Below are 18872 nucleotides of genomic sequence, written 5' to 3'. Positions count from 1 at the left end.
ATTTGGTTTGTTCGTTTTCACCATTTACTCTACAATTTTCTGCCAGTGTATAGCAAACCCCACAGCTCAAATCAATGAAGAATTTAGTATTTTTAACATATTGCTTAAGCTGGAACCAGCAGCTATATAGGCCTAATTTTTAATCCAAACATGTGATAGAGGTTTACCACCAGGAGAAGCAGACTGTAAATAAAAGACTGTGCTACTGAAAATAGTTAGTCTGACTTTGGATTGTAAATATGTTTCCTTTTGTCACTTCTGTATTTGTATATGGCTCAAACTATTTGTTATGAAAGCAAAACAAACAAACTGATGTTGTATAAATTGATTCAGGATTATTTACTTCGAGTCCAGAAATCATAGCTGTCTCATCAGATCCAGTTGTGACATTAGCTATAGTTTCCGCGGAGGGTACTTGGTTCTGTATGACAGCACAGCTTTTAGGTTGAATTCAAGCGCTTGAGTACAGCCTGATAATTAGAGGCCTGCAAACTGTTTGCTGATCAACTTTGGAAGTAAAAGTACAGACAGCTATAGAAGACACAGGACACGAGATGGGTTCATTATTTCTTTTGAGTTCCATGTAACAATCCGTAACTCTGTAATTAATGAATGTGCCATTTAATCTTGGCTGCAGCCAAGATTAAATGGCACATTCATTAAATGGCTAAAATGGGTTGGCTGCCGTTCAGCATTTAGCACAAGTCAGCTTTTGATCAGAAAGTTTTCTGGTTTGATCCCTGGCTGCTCCAGTCTGCAGGCGAAATATCCTTGGACAAGATTGTAATCCCAAGCTGCTTTCTGATGCATCCATTGGAGTGTGAATGCTTTATAGAGTTTGTGAAACAGTTGTACGTGTGGTCAGATTGTTTTGTATTTGTGTGTGGATTGAAGCACATGTCTGAGAGCACATCAATCACTGCACATATTTTTTAAAATCTTAGTTTAAATAAAGTTTTTGATTATTTATTATAAAAAAGAGATGATATATATATAATGCAGTGGGCACTCTACCAGCTAACATGTCAGTTAATTTGACACATTGATTTATTTATCATTTCTTTTTCTCTCTCAGCTTTTCAGCTCCATATTTTTTGCCATTTCTTCCACACTCAACTCTGTTCTACAAGGTGAGCCCACAGTTAATGTAGGAGAGGGCAGGTGGCATTAAGAGATTTGATTGGGCAATCTAGGGCCCAGTTAGTTCTTCCTTTTGGTGAAAGCTGGGCTCTTCAGTTCAGCATGGCACAGCTCCAAAGATTCTGCAACATCAAACCCTCTGTCTGCTAATGTTACATCACCTGGGCTGAGGCAGTCCAGGTAATTGCAACAGTTTCTTGAAATTAGTTAATTCAGATATAAACAGAGTGACAGTTTACAGATTCAAACATGTCTCAGAGAAAACAGAAAAAAAACAGTAAAGCCCAACTCTCCTCTTTGTGATCAGGAAGACAAAATTCAACTTCCTGATCAAGTAGACAAATCATTCAACCAGCTTCTAGAAAAGGAAGATATTCAAAAGTTGAAAGAAATGGAACTCCTAGACAGGGAAGAAACTTTGAGCTCCAAGCAAAGCTTGATAAAGCACTAGAAAAACTAGTGCTGAAGGACAAAAAGAATCAGGAGCTGCAAGTAAAGCTTGATGAAAGACCGCACACAAATGAAGAGTTTCTTCAAGAAAAAAGGCTACAGGAGATAAAACAGAAGGAAATGGATTTCAAGCTCCAGGACCTGGAGAAACACAACAAAGGCTTGCAAATCAAGCTTAATGAAGCTCTGCAAAAAATGAAAGAACTCCTCCAAGAAAAACAACAACAGGACATGAAGCAGTGCAAACTCCAAGGCATGGAGGAAAAATACAAAGCGCTTCAGGTAAAGCTTGATAAAACACTGAACAAAAATAAAGAGTTGCTTCAAGAACAAAAGCAACAAGAAATTAAACAGAAACAAACGGACTGCAAGCTTGAAGACGTGCAGGAAAAATACACAGCGCTGAAAATAAAACTTGATAAAGCACTGCAAAGAAATAAAGATTTCCTTCAAAAGAAAGAACAGCAAGACATGAAACAGAAACATCTGGATTGCAAACTTCAGAACATCGAGAAACACAACGAAGGCTCGCAAGTAATGCTTGATGAAGCTCTGCAAAAGAATAAAGAAATCCTTGAAGAGAAAGAAAAACTGGACCAGAGAGACACGCAGTGCCAACTCCAAGGTGTGCAGGAACAATACGGAGCGCTGCAGGTAAAGCTTGATGAAACACTGCACAAATATCAAGAGCTGCTTCAAGACCAAGAACAACAGGAAATAAAGCAGAAAGAAGACAAAGAAATTCTCCAGGACTTTGAGAGGAAAAACCAAAACCTGCAAGAACTTTATAACAAACTGAACTACAAAACACCTGAACTGGAAGAGGAAAAGGAAAAACTGCAAAACCAATGCTCAGAGATGCAGAGTAAGCTCAATGACATGCTGAGAAAAAACACAGAAGTCGAGGAACTTTCAGACAACGTGAAGTGCAAAAACACTGAGATACAGGTGCTAAAGCAACAACTAGAGAAAACAAACGAAGACCTGCAGTGTTCACTTCAAGAAATCGAGAGCAGAAGTCAGCAGTTGGAAGACACGCACAACAAATTACAACAGAGTTATACAGAGCTGCACGAGGCAAAGCTAATGCAGGAGGCAACATCTAAAGAAATGAAAGAAAGGCTCGAAGACAAACAAGCCAAATTAGAAGAAGTGGAGAAAACATGCAAGAGACTTGAGCAGGAGAATGCAGAAACAATCGATCAGTTGAGAACCCTCATCCTAGAGAAAAAAGTGCTCGTGGAAAAGCTCATGGAAAAGAAGAAAAAACGCTTCTGCTTCTTCTGGAGGAGGGACACTCCTGCTTTTTCTACTTTTTCTACTTTTTCTACTGCTAATGTCACCTCGTCTGTTCCATCTTAATTTTCACCTCTCCTCTCTCTTCCTCTCCCTTTCTCTCCTGACACCTCTCCCTCCCCTGTCTCCCTTTAACTCCTATCACCTGTCCCATCTCCCTCCCTCCCCCCCCTCTCTCTCTTTTCACCCTCACCCCCCAACCAGTCCCGACAGTTGACTGCCTCCTCTAGAGCCTGGTTCTGTCATAGGTTTCTTCCTTTAAAGGGAGTTTTTCCTATCCACTGTCGCACCTAGTGCTTGCTCAGAGGGGATTGTTGGGGTTTTCTCTCCTCTATCTCTTTCCTCCTTTCTATCCCTTTCCTTTACCTTCTTCTTTACAACCCCTCCCCCCCTTTCTATTTCCTCAATAATTTAATAATAAACACAATTGGCAAAATTTTAAAAAGTCAGATCAATGTCTTCATTCAAGAATGAATTGTCTTTGTCACGGGGTCATGTGTATTTTGTGTTTTCCTCGGGCTGGTGATCCTTACAGTTGTTGAGCCCAAGAGTCCAGATTTTTAGTGTTTTAATCACATTTAGTGTTACATTTTAGATCACAACAAAAGGATATCCACAATTTAGGATTCAGGCATTTGTCTTTTTCAATATCATAATCATTCTATGATTGAGTCGGTTACAGAAGCAGCAGTTAGCAGCAATAACTTCAATTCATCAACATTTGCAAGCATTTCTTTATACACAGCATTTCTGTCAGGTTGAGGTCTGGACTTCCATGCAGTAGATTTGCTGCTGTGCTTGGGCTCATTATCCTGTTGCATGGCCTAATTTAGGAGAAGCTTTAGCTGTTGGACAGACGGCCTCACATTTGACTCTAGAAAACTTTGGCATACAGAGGAGTTCGTGGACTGCAAGGTGCTTATTGCTTGTGTCTGCAGAACAAGCTCAAATCACCACAATTGAACCAGCGTACTTGACAGTGGATTTGAGGTGTTTGTGCTGTGTTTGATTTTTGCTGAAGTTACTGCTGTGCATTATGACCAAACCTCCACTTTAGTCTCATCTTTTAAAAATATGTTGCTCCAGAAGCTTTCAAGGGCAAATTTGCAAACCTCAACTGAGTTGTTGTGTTCTCTTTAGAGACAAGAAGCTTTCTCCTGGCGGCCCTTCCAGACCAACCATACTTGTTTTGTCTTTTTCTAATTAAACTGTCTTGAACATTAACATGCTGTTTAAGGCCTGTAGAGGCTCAGATGCAGCTCTTGGGTATTGTGCAGTTTCTGTGAGCACTGAACAGTCTTTGTGGTGGATCTGAATGCTCCAGACTAGCAAACTTGCTCATGGTCAGTTAATCAAGTGCATAGAGCCCTGTGATGAATTTTCACATTTACTCTGTGAATCTTCATTCTTCTAGCTAGTCTTTACTCTTCTAGAAGCTTTCTTTGCTCAGACGTCTGCAGCATTGAATCTATGTCTTCTCCACTGCTATTCCAAACAAGGTGCTGATGCAGGGGTCATTAGCACAGTAAGATTTAAGTGCACAAAATGTTCACATCATAATAGTAATAATAATTAGAGGAGAGTATTATGTAGTCCAAGAAGTGTGTGGAGAAGTTTTCAGTGCAGAGGAGGGAACCATGGTGTTCAGGAGCCAAACTGCTTTGGGGGAAAATGCTATTGCACAATCTTGCCGACCTGCTCCTGATGACGCAGTCGTCTTCTGGAGGGAAGTGTGGTAAACAGTTGATGGGAAGGGTGATGCGGGTCAGCCATGATGCTAGTGGCTTTCCCAGTGAGGTGTAAATATCCTGTAGACTGGGTAGAGAGCTGCCAATAACACGCTGTGCGGTCCACACAATCCTCTGGAGGGCTCTGCGATTGGACGCATGACAGTTTTCATACCAGACTGTGATGCAGCGGGTTAGGATGCTCTGCATGGTACCTCTGTAGAAAGTATTAAAGATGGGTTTGGGGATGTGCACCTTCTTCAGTCGTCTCTTAAAATGCAGTCGCTGCTGAGCTCTTTTAGTCACTGATTTGGTGTTGCTGGTCCAGGACAGGTCCAGGGGCGGATCTAGAGAAATTTTTCCAGGCTGGCATGGAAATCAAATGGGGTGGCAAAATCAAAGCCTTGTTTTAAAGACATATGCAGGTGTTACTTATGATTAATATACATTAAGCATATGTTTCATATAAATATGGTCTATAACTTAATTATTTTCTATAGCCCACATAATTAAACATTTCAGTTACATAAAATGTGTGTACTGTATAGCCTGTATAATAAATAAATATGTAACCAATAAGTATAAAATCCAGAAAGCTACACAACACTGGGCGGGGGCTCATTTCCAAACACAAGTCTAACTTAAGTTTCATACTGTTTTTGTTAGAAAAAAATCAAATTGTACTGACTACTACTACTGCCAGAAAGCTGCACTGTCACAAACAATTATTGAAACCTCATTTTTCATGATTTGTTGGGTCAATATTCTGAGGTCCAAAATATAATTGGCCATTTTTGGCTGCTTTTGATTGTTGTTGTTTTTTTTACCTTGTCTTTCTTGGTATCATTCTTTTCAGCACAACCTCACACGTCCAAATTTACAGTTATTAAAACAACTGGTCTGAAATCACACAAACACATAAAACCCTAGTAGTAGTTATATTTTCTCTTTACTATAAAAACCACAGACATGTTTAGTAAATTATTTTCATAACTTGAAATGCAAATATAAGTGGTAATTTTTTTAAATTAAAATTAAACAAAAATTTTGTAAATAATAAAGTTATATACAACTATTCATCTAAAAATGCAGGCAATGCATCTGGGGTTCTTATTTTTATTTTTTTGCACAGCCATTTTAAAAATACTACAACAATCAGGTGTCACAATAAGACGCCCCACAAATTATTTGTGCCAGTAAAAAAAAAAATTGTCAACCACAAGACAGAGAAGAACATCACAGGGAGAAACCCTGCAGGCCTGACAGCAGGTGTATCGCTCATTCTGTTTTCCACCTGGAGACAGTGTTCACACGGCATTCTGCCTGTGTAACTTGTGTAACTACACAAGTTAACACAATTCAATTCAATTCAATTTTATTTATATAGCGCCAAATCACAACAAAAGTCGCCTCAAGGCGCTTCATAGGTACAGAGAAAAACCCAACAATCATATGACCCCCTATGAGCAAGCACCTTGGGCGACAGTGGGAAGGAAAAACTCCCTTTTAACAGGAAGAAACCTCCAGCAGAACCAGGCTCAGGGAGGGGCGGGGCCATCTGCTGCAACCGGTTGGGGTAAGAGAAGGAAAACAGGATAAAAGACCTGCTGTGGAAGAGAGACAGAGGTTAATAACAGATATGATTCAATGCAGAGAGGTCTATTAACTCATACTGAGTGAGAAAGGTGACTGGAAAGGAAAAACTCAATGCATCATGGGAATCCCCGGCAGCCTACGTCTATTGCAGCATAACTAAGGGAGGATTCAAGGTCACCTGGTCCAGCCCTAACTATATGCTTTAGCAAAGAGGAAAGTTTTAAGCCTAATCTTGAAAGTAGAGATAGTGTCTGTCTCCCGAATCCAAACTGGAAGCTGGTTCCACAGAAGAGGGGCTGTAGTCGCAAATTTTGAAGCCATCCTGATAATCTTCTTCCACCAACGATGTGGAGATCCAACCCTTTTAGATCCAATTAAAATCAAGACAGTCAAAAAGATGCTCTGTAAAAGAGTAGAAAAAATAGATACAGACATGTGCTGCATGAAAGACGTTAGGGAAGGTTAGTTAGCTGGAGAGCGAGTTAGGCAGGAGAACTCTCAGCAGCATTAACTGCCCTGTTACTGCACCACCTTAATAAACATGGTGAAGCAAAATGTCTTGTGCTTAAGACTCTACATGAAAGTTAAAATATATATGTTCAGTGCACATAGATATATAGTGTATAGTTATACATATCACACAAAAATCCACCACATTCCCCCTTGTGGTACCTGGAGGTACCACCTAAAAAGACCCAATGACTAAAGAAGAACAAAAATCGTGAAAATGAATGCGTGCGCTGTTTTTTTGCTAACATACTTTAAAGCAAGCTCTAAATAGAATATAAGAATTTGTATAAAGATCCCACACAGTTGTTGCTCTATTGAATAAACCCCAGAAACCTCATAGTCATCAACATAACATTCTTCCAACGCTTCATTTCTCTTAGTCAATTAATTTAAGACTAATTGATTCCTCTTCATTTGCAAATCATACTACACAGTATCCTTATCAGAATACTCAAGAAACTTAAAACTAGCCTAATTACAGTAAAATGAAAGTGAGGCATGAAACACATCAGCAGAGACACATAATACATACACGGATTACACAGCACCATATGTGACATTAAAAATAATACAATAAAACAATTAATTCCCAATTTTGGATTTCATCTTGGTCAGGTTCAACTTCTTTTTCTGAACAACTTCTCAGTGTGGGCTTTGAAATGTTCTTTGACCATCACTTCATCTTCTTCATCTGACATAAACCCACCAAGAGCATTCTCTTTGTGGGCCGGTACTGCTCACCCGAGTAAACACGAGCTGACATTGACATGAATTAAACATAAAACATTATATACAGTATAAGATTTTGTAAGGTAAACCTAGTTCATACAAATGAAGTAAAGAAAAGTTATTAAAACAAAACGTGCCTTGCTGTTTATTCTTTCAGTGTCCCACAGTAGCACATTTCCTGCTAGGAAAATGTCAGAAGTCACATCATTTCTGTAAATTGGGAAGTAACTGTAATACATCAAGTCACCTCTGTCTCTTGTTACCAGGACTTTTTAAAATGAATGGTACAACATGGAAAGAGGCCCTACACAAGAGTTTAGCTTTGAGCTCAATATGCGATGATCCTTTCAGCCATGACATCTCTGACATGGGAAACCAGGGAATTTGATTAGAAAATGGTGAAGGATTTTCTTTTCAGTTAGAAACTGGATTTGTGTAACATGGTGGTGAAAAGCCCCCAAAGAAAGCAGCATATGATCAGTCGCTATATTGCATTTAATACAAACGTCCTTCGTGTATCCTTTGAATACAGAACAGATCATTTCTGATATCTATGAGTAAACCCAACGAGCACGTGTCCCAAAAGACCCCACAGTGTTTTTATCTGGCTTTTCCCTGACAGTTAGTGGACACTGACAGATGTGTGCTGAATATGAAAGGAAACAAAAGAACTAAAGAAGGTTTGCAGTGTTAAAAACAAGAACTACATGAAGGTTGTTTCATCCTGCTGTAACTTATGACAGAAGCATCTTTTGTTTGTTTTTTCATTTATTTACACAAAGACAGATGTTGAAATAACAGGAGTAACAGTTTAATTCAATTGAAATCGGTCCAATCGTCTATAATGAAATTATTGTTGGACATACATAGTTTTCTTTGGTCGACCAGGCTGGATGCTCTTTGGCATGATTCTGTCTTTCTGTTTCAGCCTGCTTGAAATATCTGGCTTTCTGGTCGTTTGAAAGCGACTTCCACTGTGGACAGAAGATCATAAGAACACACTGTGAGCACTGCTACTACACATAACTACAGGACAGCTGGGACACATGCAAAAACATGAGCAGACAACATTAACAGATGCATAAATGTATGCAGAGTTACACACTTACTCTCTGTCCCACCACTGCATTTACGGCTGCATTTCCAGGGATGTTGAGTTCAGCAATGACCTTTGGCCTCTGCTCTTTGAGATAGAGCATGAAGGCATTTGGAGGCTTCTTGACGTATGGCCCATCTTCATCCTGCTGGGCTGGGCACTTTCTTTTTCTTCAGGAATAAAACACAGAGTAAGAGCACATGTTAGCACTGTGTACAACTGTGAGGGAAGCAGTTCAAAAACACGAGACAAGCTGTAAAACTGAATGAAATCAGGCACCATTAATGGATCATTACAATAATTCCTGCAGACATCTGCAAACAAATGACAGATACTTGCAGATCAGTGAACCAAAGCAGCAGAGCAAACTTAGTTTGGAGTGGAGGTGTTAGGTGGAGGAGCAGGAGTGACATACTCATACATCTGTACACCGTTCCTACACAGATGAAGGGAGACAGATATGAGATAACAGGAAGAAGTTATGAATATAGAGATGTTCAGCAGCTGTGTTCACTCCAGTGTTTGTGTGTTTTACGTACAGTACTCCAACAGGACGCAGGTTCTGGAGCACACAAAACACACAACAGGTGACGAGACAAGCTGCAATACTATCATCTATCCACTAGGTGGAAGAATTGATCAGTAGAAAGAGGAGATGTGCTCAAAACGACATTCATACATAGATTTATTCTTCTTAGTTAGTCTTAAGAATTAGGATTCACTGACAGTGAAGAAGTTTCAGACGTGCACTCGCGTTTCCCCTTTTGCCTTTTCCTGCTCCAGCCAAGTCCTCCGCCTGCTCGACATCTCTCCTATTACCTTTTATTACGCTTGCACTCATGCCTTTGCCTTTCACCACTTCAAAACTGCGCCTTCTTCAATATTACCTTCATATGCTCTCTTTGCTTTTCGCCTTCCTCACTACACTAAGTACCATTTTTTAACGCTGTGTACTCACTCTTGCTAAGTACATGTGAACAGATCTTGAAGAAAAAAAACAAAACAAAACATACTTTTCTTTTCTCTTCTGATACTATTGAATGATCCTAACAGAAAAAAACAGAGTTAACACTGACTTAATAAAAAAGTGTTATATTTTATCTCAGATAAACTAGTCAGTGTTTATTAGTGTTTGCTCAACTAGAAGTCTTCATAGTAGCATCCACACATCAAGTCTTTAAACAAATAATGAAAGGATAATGAAAGAAAGTTTAATGTGAAATTACTGAATTATATGAAATGCCAGAGTGTTTTTCTTTAAACTACTTGCCTTTTAGTGATGTCACTAAAAGGCAAGGTTCTAATGTTGTGTTGCCATAGACTCCGGAGTTTACTTTTAAAGCTCACTTACAGAACTGACTTATACAGCTTAGTTAGAAAAGTCAAGCATCCAGACATTTGAAGGACTATTCACTCATTAAGGTGACATTTTCTATTTTAAAAATTAAGATGAAAAAGGAAACAAGAAAAGTTACGACTGAGGCAGATAAGAAAGATCCAGGAGATCAAAGTAAGTAAAAAATAAAATCCCCTAAATAACAGAATGTACATTTCTAACAATGTTGAGGCTCTGTGTATAAAATGATTCATTTTTAGAGGATTTAAATCCTGGTTTTGATTGAAACTAACCTGAGTGCAACATGTCTAATCAAAGAAAGGTTACTGGGGCACTTTGTCTTTTGGTAAAATAATGTGACAAGTTTATTCTTGGACTGAGCAGTGAAAACAGAGCAACAAGTGTCATCAGTATCTAGACTTAGTAGACCTGGTATGGACTCGTTTTGGTGTGTTTTTTATCAAAAGGATAAACTTGTTATTATATTGTAAGCAATACTAATTTAAAATTCAATGACATCAAAATCCTTCTAGTCCTGATGTCGAGCGCTCTTTTTCACTAATGTGTTGTTGTTGTTTATAGATTGTAAGAGCAGGATGGCTAAAAGAAAGGCCAGTCCTGAAAAAACGACCCCCATAAAAAGAAGGAGGGTCACTGAGCAGGCTGGTCCTTCCACCAGCTCAGATGCTCATGTGGTCGGGGGAGTCAAGCGAAAGGTCCAACAAGATGAAGCGGGGACAACCAATACAGCAAAAAAGCGTAAACTTCTTGAGCATGTGAGCGGTGACAAGGGGCAGGCATCTTCCTGGTTGGACACTGGTAAAGGTAGGCTAATTAGTTGAGTGAGGGGTAGATTAAGTGTACATCTGGTTGCTAGTTTGAAGATATTAGTGTTTGGGAGATATTTGTGTCTATTATCTAATAAGCTGATGTGCTTTTGGTGTTTTCCACATCTGCAGACTGCAGCATAGAGATTTCAGAGAGCTGCAGTAAAAACAAAAAGGCTGGCAAAAGGAAAGCTGCGGGAGACACCAGGGACCCACCTAAGAAAAAGAACGTGGACCAGGACAAAACCAAAACCGTTGCCAAAAAGTCAGTGGCTGAACAGAAACGTAAGTAGCAAGCAGCTTAGCTTTTATATTCAGGTGAAGAGCAAAATGAACATTTAGGGTACAGCAGAGAGTAATTTGTGTGACAGCTGTAGTAAAACCCAATTTGTGTTTGTCTGTTTAGGTGACTTCCAAGCAAGATACGTGGAGGAGCACCGGCTTGGAGAAGGAGGCTGTGGAGCAGTGTTTGCTGGCTACCGCATAAAGGATCATTTACCAGTAAGTGTTCAGATGGTGGTAGTAAGACAGGCAGTAATGCAGATAAGGGATAATATCGTAAGCTGAGATGTATGCTGTTTTACACCTTTAATGATGTCATACTGAGGAAATGCTCATCAATGCCCTGTGTCTTTTAGGTGGCCATCAAACACATCCCAAAGGGGAAAGTGTACTGCAAAGTGAAGGTAAATGTGCAAGACTTGAATTGTTTTTACATTAGTGGATTGCATGCAGCGTTCACCTGTGGAACGTCTGTGCCTCATCATCCACTTTGTTGAAATATTTCAGGATGATAACGGGAAGAATGTGTCAGTGGAAGTTGCCATCATGCTGAAGCTTGCAGCTGAAGCAGATGGATCAGTGGAAACATCAGCCCCAGTGTCTCTGTTGGAGTGGTTTGACTTTGGCAGAGAGCTGATCCTGGTGATGGAGAGACCTGTCCCCGCTGTGGACCTGGATAAATACATAGAAGAAAATGGAGGATTTTTGCCAGAGGACAAGGCCAAGGCAAGTTGACTTGCCTTAGAAGAGTCTTAGACTGTACATCATTCAATCAAAGCACAGAGTATTAGAGAAACATTAACCCATTGATTGATTATTGTCTTTTTCATCGTTTCCAGGTAGGGCTGGGCTATATCATACCATTCACGGTAATACCGGTGTAATTTTGGGCAACGATAGGAAAATGAAATATCGCGCTAGAATAGGTAAAACGCGCATGCGCAGTGCCTATGTTTACATACGCAGATGGCGGTGACGCAGAAAGAGAAGAGCAAAAGTGGATCGTTGAATGAAACGGATGAACCAGAACTGGTTTGTAAAAATGCTGCAACTTTAGTGGTGTGGAACTGGTTTAGCTTTCGTCCGTCAGATACACAACAAAGCACGATTTTTGGTAGCGCATGCTAGCGGGCCGCCGTTATTACCGTGTTGTTTGGAAAATACGGCACACTTAAAATCAATCCTTTGATTTTTCTGAAACTCGACAGTGCCCCTTATAATCCCGTGTGCCTTATGTATGAATTCTGGTTGTGTTTACTGACCTCAAAACGATTTTATGTACACGGCGACTTTGCTAAGCTACAAAGCCGCACCGCTCGATGGATTGTCGGAGCATTACGGCTATCGTAGGCAGGCGCCTCGCGGAGTGATACGTACTGCACCTCAACGTGATATTACCGTATTGTGTGTGTATAACCTCTTTTTAAGCTTTGTGGATATTTTACATGGTTATGCTGAGGATATGTCGGCCAATTTCCACTGGAAATGCCTTTTGGTTAAACTGTCAGCGAGGAATTTGCATTTGCACTGTTACATTTTTATATAACTTTAATGCACATAAAAAAAACAGCTGCTTGTTTAAGTGAAAATACATTTATGGGGTTTTTTGCACTAATAAAGTTGTGGCGTTGTAAAGTATTTTGTCTAGTGTCAGTTATATCGTCAGTTATATCGTTATCGCAACTTTTCAAATGTATATCGTGATAAATATTTTTGGTCATATCGCCCTGCTCTATTTCCAGGTCATTCTGAAGCAGCTGGTTGATGCTGCGAAGCACCTGGAGGATAAACACATCTTTCACCGGGACATCAAGAGTGAGAACATTCTAATTGAGACCGGCTCAGATGTACCGCGTGTTCGTATCATCGACTTTGGACTGAGCTGCTTTGTTAAGGAGCAGTCGCAGTACCGCGTCTTCTATGGTAACATATTCTGCTCTTGCTCTTCACAGATGTCACAATTTTCGCCTTTTGTTTTAGAAGAAATTGCAATTGTGTCTGTTTATTAGGTACAGAAATTTACTCCCCTCCCGAGTGGTACGGGCGCAGTTGCTACAGGTGTGGACCCACCACGGTATGGCAAATGGGAGTGGTTCTGTACGAAGCGCTTCATGCCGGGGACTTTAACACCACGAGCTTCCTCAAAAAGCGCCTGAAATTCAAAAGACATCTGTCCAAAAGTAAGAAAACGTCACACTTCAAGACTGACTGATGGCTTGGACCACTGGAACTATCATCTTCATGTTTTTTCTCTTTCCTTTCTTTCCAGACTGCCGGGATTTCTTGGACGCGTGTTTAACCAAAGTCCCGGAGACGCGGCCGACGCTGGAGGAGCTACAGCATCACACTTGGCTGAGATAAGCCTATCACACACACACACAAACACACACACACACAATTCAGACGTTATCATTTATGTGTGATGTATGAATTACCTTTCTTTTTTTCAGGAAATAATTTTTTTTAATTGGCCCACTTTAAATTTCAGTGTTTTGGAATTCCTGTAACCCCCCCCAGCCATCCCAGGAAAGGGGATCTCTCTTTGAATGGGCTTTCCCGAGGTTTCTTCCCGTCAGTCTGGCCCCCCCAGGGGAGTTTTTCCTCGTCTTCATAGAGAGCTTGGGCTGGCTCAGGAGCTCCATCAAAACTGTCTTTATTTAATTACTCTAATGTAATCATATACTTTAAAGTAATCAAATAAAAGACAGTAAAAATCTGAAGACTTGAAGTAAACTTCCATTAAAATAAAACTTGTTTAATTCATCTTTGCTGAGGATACTGTGTTATTACTATTTCAAGGATTATGTCAGAACACCGGATACTGGTACCCATCCCTACCCATCACTAGGGAACAGAACAAACCAGACATCAATTACAACAAAAATGACACTGACCCAGCCAGCATGACTCGTCTGCCTTAAGAAATGTTTAGCAATATTACAAATTGGGTGATATGCCTTAAAGTAGCTTCTCATGTGTTCAGCATTGTCAAAGGCTACATTTTAATTAAAACCACAATCTAGTAATGTTCTGTCTTTAACCTTCCTAATTTGTTTTTTGTCCTAACCTAATACTAAATTGCCAGTGAAAACAAAAGTTACATAAATAAAGAAGAGTAAAGAAAATTACGGTCTTTTTTATTGTAACAGTTTACCAGTGTACAGTTTGGTTTGTGACATATCTATCTAATAGACTCCAATTTGTGCATGTAAATGGAGAGTCCTCTTCACACACTGAGGTTAATTATAGAGTTCCACAGGGTTCAGTGCTAGGACCAATTCTGTTTACATTATACATGTTTCCCCTAGGCAGCATCATTAGAAGACATAGCATAAATTTTCACTGCTATGCAGATGACACCCAGCTCTATCTGTCCATGAAGCCAGATAACACACACCAATGAGTTACACTGCAGGAATGTCTTAAAGACTTAAAGACCTGGATGGCCGCTAACTTTCTGCTTCTTAATTCAGATCAAACTGAGGTTATTGTACTCGTCCCTGAAAAGTTTAGAAATATGGTATCTAACCAGATTCTTACTCTGGATGGCATTACCTTGGCCTCCAGTAACGCTGTGAGGAACCTTGGAGTCATTTTTGACCAGGACATGTCCTTCAACGCACATATTAAACAAATATGTAAGACTGCGTTCTTCCATTTGCGCAACATCTCTAAAATTAGAAATATCCTGTCTCAGAGTGACGCTGAAAAACTAGTTCATGCATTTATTGTGTGAATGTGTGTGTGAATGGGTGGATGACTGGATATGTAAAGCGCTTTGGGGTCCTTAGGGACTAGTAAAGCGCTATATAAATACAGGGCATTTACCATTTATTACTTCCAGGCTGGACGACTGTAATTCATTATTATCAGGATGTCCAAAAAACTCACTGAAAAGCCTTCAGCTGATCCAAAATGCTGCAGCAAGAGTCCTGACAGGGACTAGAAAGAGAGAGCAGATTTCTCCTGTTAAATCCAGAATTGAATTCAAAATCCTGCTCCTCACATACAAGGTCTTAAATAATCAGGCCCCATCTTATCTTAATGACCTTGTAGTACCATATCACCCTATTAGAGCACTTCGCTCTCGCTCTGCAGGCCTACTTGTTGTTCCTAGAGTATTTAAAAGTAGAATGGGAGGGAGAGCCTTCAGTTTTCAGGCCCCTCTTCTGTGGAACCAGCTTCCAGTTTGGATTCAGGAGACAGACACTATCTCTACTTTTAAGATTAGGCTTAAAACTTTCCTTTTTGCTAAAGCATATAGTTAGGGCTGGACCAGGTGACCCTGAATCCTCCCTTAGTTATGCTGCAATCGACGTAGGCTGCCGGGGATTCCCATGATGCATTGAGTTTTTCCTTTCCAGTCACCTTTCTCACTCACTATGTATTAATAGACCTCTCTGCATTGAATCATATCTGTTATTAACCTCTGTCTCTCTTCCACAGCATGTCTTTATCCCATCTTCCTTCTCTCACCCCAACCGGTCGCAGAAGATGGTCCCGCCCCTCCCTGAGCCTGGTTCTGCTGGAGGTTTCTTCCAGTTAAAGGGGAGTTTTTCCTTCCCACTGTCGCCAAAGTGCTTGCTCATAGGGGGTCATATGATTGTTGGGTTTTTCTCTGTATCTATGAAGCGCCTTGAGGTGACTTTTGTTGTGATTTGGCGCTATATAAATAAAATTGAATTGAATTATCTGAGGAAGAAGCAGAGTTGGTTTGTTTCCAGCTGAAATCATCCAGGCTCAGGAATTTGAATCGATCCACATCATTTCCGCTTGAACTAGAGAACATGAGTGTCGACTTACATTTGGTCTGTGAGACACATGTCATAGTGACAGTATTTGGGTTAATATGGCATTACTCACCCTGGTCGCATTTCTTCAATATCAGGCACCAAGTTCAGGAACTCGTTCTTTGCAGCCCGCGCAAGGTAGGAGGTCTCCAGAGTGGGAACCATCGGGAAGTTTTCACAGTCTGAGCAGGAGGGACTGGAGGCACGTGAGCTGTTCTCAGGGGTCCTTTAACACAAATCACACCAAGTTAGAATCAAATGGATAACCTGTCAATAACCGTTTGCAGATCGAGGTCAATGTTCCTAAAAATATGTTTACTTCTGGCCCATGGAGCCACAGCGCGAGTCCGAGAGAGAGGGGCAGGTAGAGGAAGGGGTGAGGGTGGCACTGCTGAAGCTCGTCACGGATGGATCACGTCCGATCGGTGAGATGAGAGAAAGCTGAAGTGAAACAACAGCAGGATGAGGTAGACGTCAATATAGGAACTCCCTGATGTGACACAGAAAGGCTATTTTTTTATTTCTTTGTATTATTTCTCACCTTGCAGTCACTGATGCTGTTCACCAGCTGCTTGTATTCAGTATTGAAGGTGTGTGTCAGAAGGCGCAGGCACTACAACACAACAGGAACAAGACCGAGCAGAGAAGGAAGAAGGCAGCAACAAGAACGCCCACTAAGCCCACGTTTTTCTCACCTTGGTGGCCAGCTCCTTCTCACGCTTTCAAAGGTGGTGCTGGAGATCTGCGAGGAGGCGGAGGTGGACGTGGACAGAGTGCTGGAGCTCACGCTGGGGGACAGAGACTCACTCAGGGACTTGGTGGTGGGAGCTGTTCCCACGGGAGCCGCCACTCCCAGAAGGTGACGGGTCTTTTCCACCTGGAAGAAAGATGGGGGCTAATGTGAGGTAGGGAGAAGAGGGGACGTTAGTCATGTAAAGGCCATAGGTGAGGGTAGGGACGTAGATCGACCGGTAAATTGAGAGCTTCGCTTTTACACTCAGCTCCCTCTTCACCACGACGGACCGGTGCAGCGTCCGCATTACTGCAGCTGCAGCCCCAATCCGTCTGTCGATCTCCGGCTCCCTTCTCCCATCACTCGCGAACAAGACCCCGAGATACTTGAACTCCTCCACTTGGGGCAGGAACTCATCCCCGACTCATCCTATATTTCCGTTTTTATATTTCTAATGTTTGCCTTGTTTTCTTCACTGTCTGGTCTGCCTCTGTCTTGCCTGTATGGATGCATTTACACCGAAATGTCCCCAACAAAGGATGTTTTAATTCACCACTATTCCAGTGAAACACGAGTCTCCCATCTTCCTGCTACCAGTCTGGAGTTTTTGTTCACCAAAGCACACACCAACTTCATACTGACGGACAGATCACTGCCCTTTTGCCGCCTTGTCTGACCGTGTTTTGTGGCTGTGGTTCACTTCACCTCACTCTTCCCCATTCTTGTCATTAAATCAGGCTGTTCTGCAACCATGGCAGCCATTCACTCTATGGCTTTATTCATGGTGTATTTTACCCCTTCACTAAAGGCCGTTCTCGTTTCCAACATTATATTTGCAGTGTTCGTCTATCTATCAATATCTGCGGAGTATTTTTTTTAACGAGTATCCTATTTTCTAAAGCACAGCATGTAAAGGGTAGCTCGGTTAGCAGGATGCTAGCATGTAGCGCTTAGTGAGACACGCCTCAGACGAGTTGAGCAAAGACCCCGTCTGTGTACTTTATACGTGAGCAACGGATTTAAATAAAATTAAGGTTTCAAAAGACAAACTTGAAGATAAAAAAATATATATATATACTCACCGGAGAGCCGCCAGGGTTTGCCGCTGCCATCTTGGCGCTCCTAAATTCAAAACTGCCTCTGCAGTCAGGCAGGGGAGGCGTGGAAATTGTCTTTGAGTTAGTCAAACGTTTTCCTTAGTTCGAGTAGATGATAAAAAAAATAATAATAATAAATGGGATTTTAAGTAGGACTAGGCGTTCTGTAATGATCTCTATTTAGGAGAAAAACTTAATCACTCACCTTTAAACAGCTCTCTTTTAGGAGACACGCTGCTGGCTAACGGTGTCATGTGATCAAACAGCGTAATTTAATTGGCTGAGAGCCACTCGACTCGATCTGGTGCTGATTGCTCTGGCTTGGGTCATTAAAGTTCATCACTTTTGCAGTTGAATTTTTTCAGGTGAATTTTTTTCAGGTGAATTTTTGCAGGTGAATTTTTTTCAGGTGAATTTTTGCAGGTGAATATTTTTGCAGGGAAATTTGGAGGATAAAAATTCAGTGTCATAAATTCAATGTCTAAAAATACTTGAATTCTGATGATACTATATTTCTTCCATAGATATCCGTGCTCTCTGTTTATTAATAAAAGCCAAACTTCATTAATGGTAAGTGACAGAGATCTGATGAGTTCTTGCTGGTTTGTATCCACAGGAGGATACAAGCAGCTGCTTCTGTTTGCAGTCACCGTGCACCAGTGTTGTGTTTAATTGTGTCAGTGTTCATTTTTAAACACGTTTTTTAAATCAAATGTTTATGTATACATCAAGATTAATGTTCCAAACAAATGACACTGTACAGCAAATACATACATAGACATGTGCAGCAAAAGGAATCCGAGAAGATGTTTAACTTCTAAATGTTTAAATTGTTTGTTTTATATCCAAAGTCTGTCAGTTTGAGTGATTAGTCAGCAGCAATAACAGGGAATGACAAAGTGACACAACATGACCGTGGGTCTGATTTTTCTGGTAAACTTGTTTAGCAGCCCACTGGAGACGGATACCCTGTTCTTTGAACTTTAATACTGGACAGAAAATCGTCTCCTTCCAGAAACAAAGGGTAGCATTAGAACTTGTGTGAACAGCAAAACAATGTAGAAGATTTCCTTTTGTGTCTGTGTTGTGTCTAGGGCTGCCACGATTTGTCGACTAGTCACGATTACGTCGACTATCAAAATCGTCGATGACTGATTTAATAGTCGACGCGTCGTTTGAAGCTTTGTAAGATCCCAAAAGACGCAGGAATAAGTAGCAGGATTTAAGAGTGTAATAACGGACTGAAACAGAAGATGGCAGCAC

General features: G+C 40.8%; 3 protein-coding genes across 8 annotated transcripts; 2 read left to right on the top strand and 1 right to left on the bottom strand.

Annotated features, from left to right (window-relative positions):
• Positions 1-2072: 2072 nt before the first annotated feature.
• Positions 2073-2952, top strand: LOC147322680 (uncharacterized). The gene has a single exon (XM_086307100.1). The coding sequence runs from the start codon at positions 2128-2130 to the stop codon at positions 2950-2952; it is 825 nt and encodes a 274-aa protein (XP_086163226.1). The 5' UTR covers positions 2073-2127.
• Positions 2953-6818: 3866 nt separating this feature from the next.
• LOC147322678 (transcription factor 7-like 1-B) lies at positions 6819-15997 on the bottom strand. Of its 6 annotated transcripts, XM_086307153.1 has the most exons (8): positions 15853-15995; positions 14881-14931; positions 13199-13352; positions 11450-11661; positions 8884-8980; positions 8558-8714; positions 8315-8422; positions 6819-7626 (listed from the first exon to the last, which is right to left on the bottom strand). In XM_086307153.1, the coding sequence occupies exons 4-8, from the start codon at positions 11472-11474 to the stop codon at positions 7594-7596; spliced, it is 420 nt and encodes a 139-aa protein (XP_086163279.1). In that variant the 5' UTR covers positions 11475-11661; positions 13199-13352; positions 14881-14931; positions 15853-15995; the 3' UTR covers positions 6819-7593. The 6 variants fall into 6 exon arrangements, with proteins under 6 accessions (XP_086163279.1, XP_086163278.1, XP_086163277.1 ...); XM_086307152.1 differs by lacking the exon at positions 13199-13352 and having other exon boundaries at positions 15853-15993; XM_086307151.1 differs by lacking the exons at positions 13199-13352; positions 14881-14931 and having other exon boundaries at positions 15853-15997.
• Positions 9841-14103, top strand: LOC147322679 (serine/threonine-protein kinase pim-1-like). The gene is made up of 9 exons (XM_086307079.1): positions 9841-10054; positions 10463-10705; positions 10840-10992; positions 11114-11208; positions 11346-11393; positions 11497-11715; positions 12732-12912; positions 12999-13169; positions 13259-14103. The coding sequence occupies exons 1-9, from the start codon at positions 9994-9996 to the stop codon at positions 13348-13350; spliced, it is 1263 nt and encodes a 420-aa protein (XP_086163205.1). The 5' UTR covers positions 9841-9993; the 3' UTR covers positions 13351-14103.
• Positions 15998-18872: the final 2875 nt, after the last annotated feature.

Source organism: Aulonocara sp. 'chitande type north' Nkhata Bay, linkage group LG9, assembly GCF_057382095.1.
Source record: "Aulonocara sp. 'chitande type north' Nkhata Bay isolate Kocher_YH1m ecotype deep benthic linkage group LG9, A_spYH_male_GT1.1, whole genome shotgun sequence".
Classification (NCBI taxonomy): Eukaryota; Metazoa; Chordata; class Actinopteri; order Cichliformes; family Cichlidae; genus Aulonocara; species Aulonocara sp. 'chitande type north' Nkhata Bay.
This window is presented reverse-complemented; position numbering and strand designations above follow the sequence as displayed.

Coding starts and splice junctions, on each gene's coding strand:
- LOC147322680 (XM_086307100.1), top strand. CDS start 2,128: ATGCTTGATGAAGCTCTGCAAAAGAATAAAGAAATCCTTGAAGAGAAA.
- LOC147322678 (XM_086307151.1), bottom strand. CDS start 11,474: ATGATGAGGCACAGACGTTCCACAG. Junction 8,715..8,883: donor CTGCTTTGGTTCACTGATCT/GCAAGTATCTGT, acceptor TTATTCCTGAAG/AAAAAGAAAGTGCCCAGCCC. Junction 7,627..8,314: donor GGTCGACCAAAGAAAACTAT/GTATGTCCAACA, acceptor TTTTCCTAGCAG/GAAATGTGCTACTGTGGGAC.
- LOC147322679 (XM_086307079.1), top strand. CDS start 9,994: ATGAAAAAGGAAACAAGAAAAGTTACGACTGAGGCAGATAAGAAAGAT. Junction 11,394..11,496: donor AAGTGTACTGCAAAGTGAAG/GTAAATGTGCAA, acceptor GAAATATTTCAG/GATGATAACGGGAAGAATGT. Junction 13,170..13,258: donor CAAAAGACATCTGTCCAAAA/GTAAGAAAACGT, acceptor CTTTCTTTCCAG/ACTGCCGGGATTTCTTGGAC.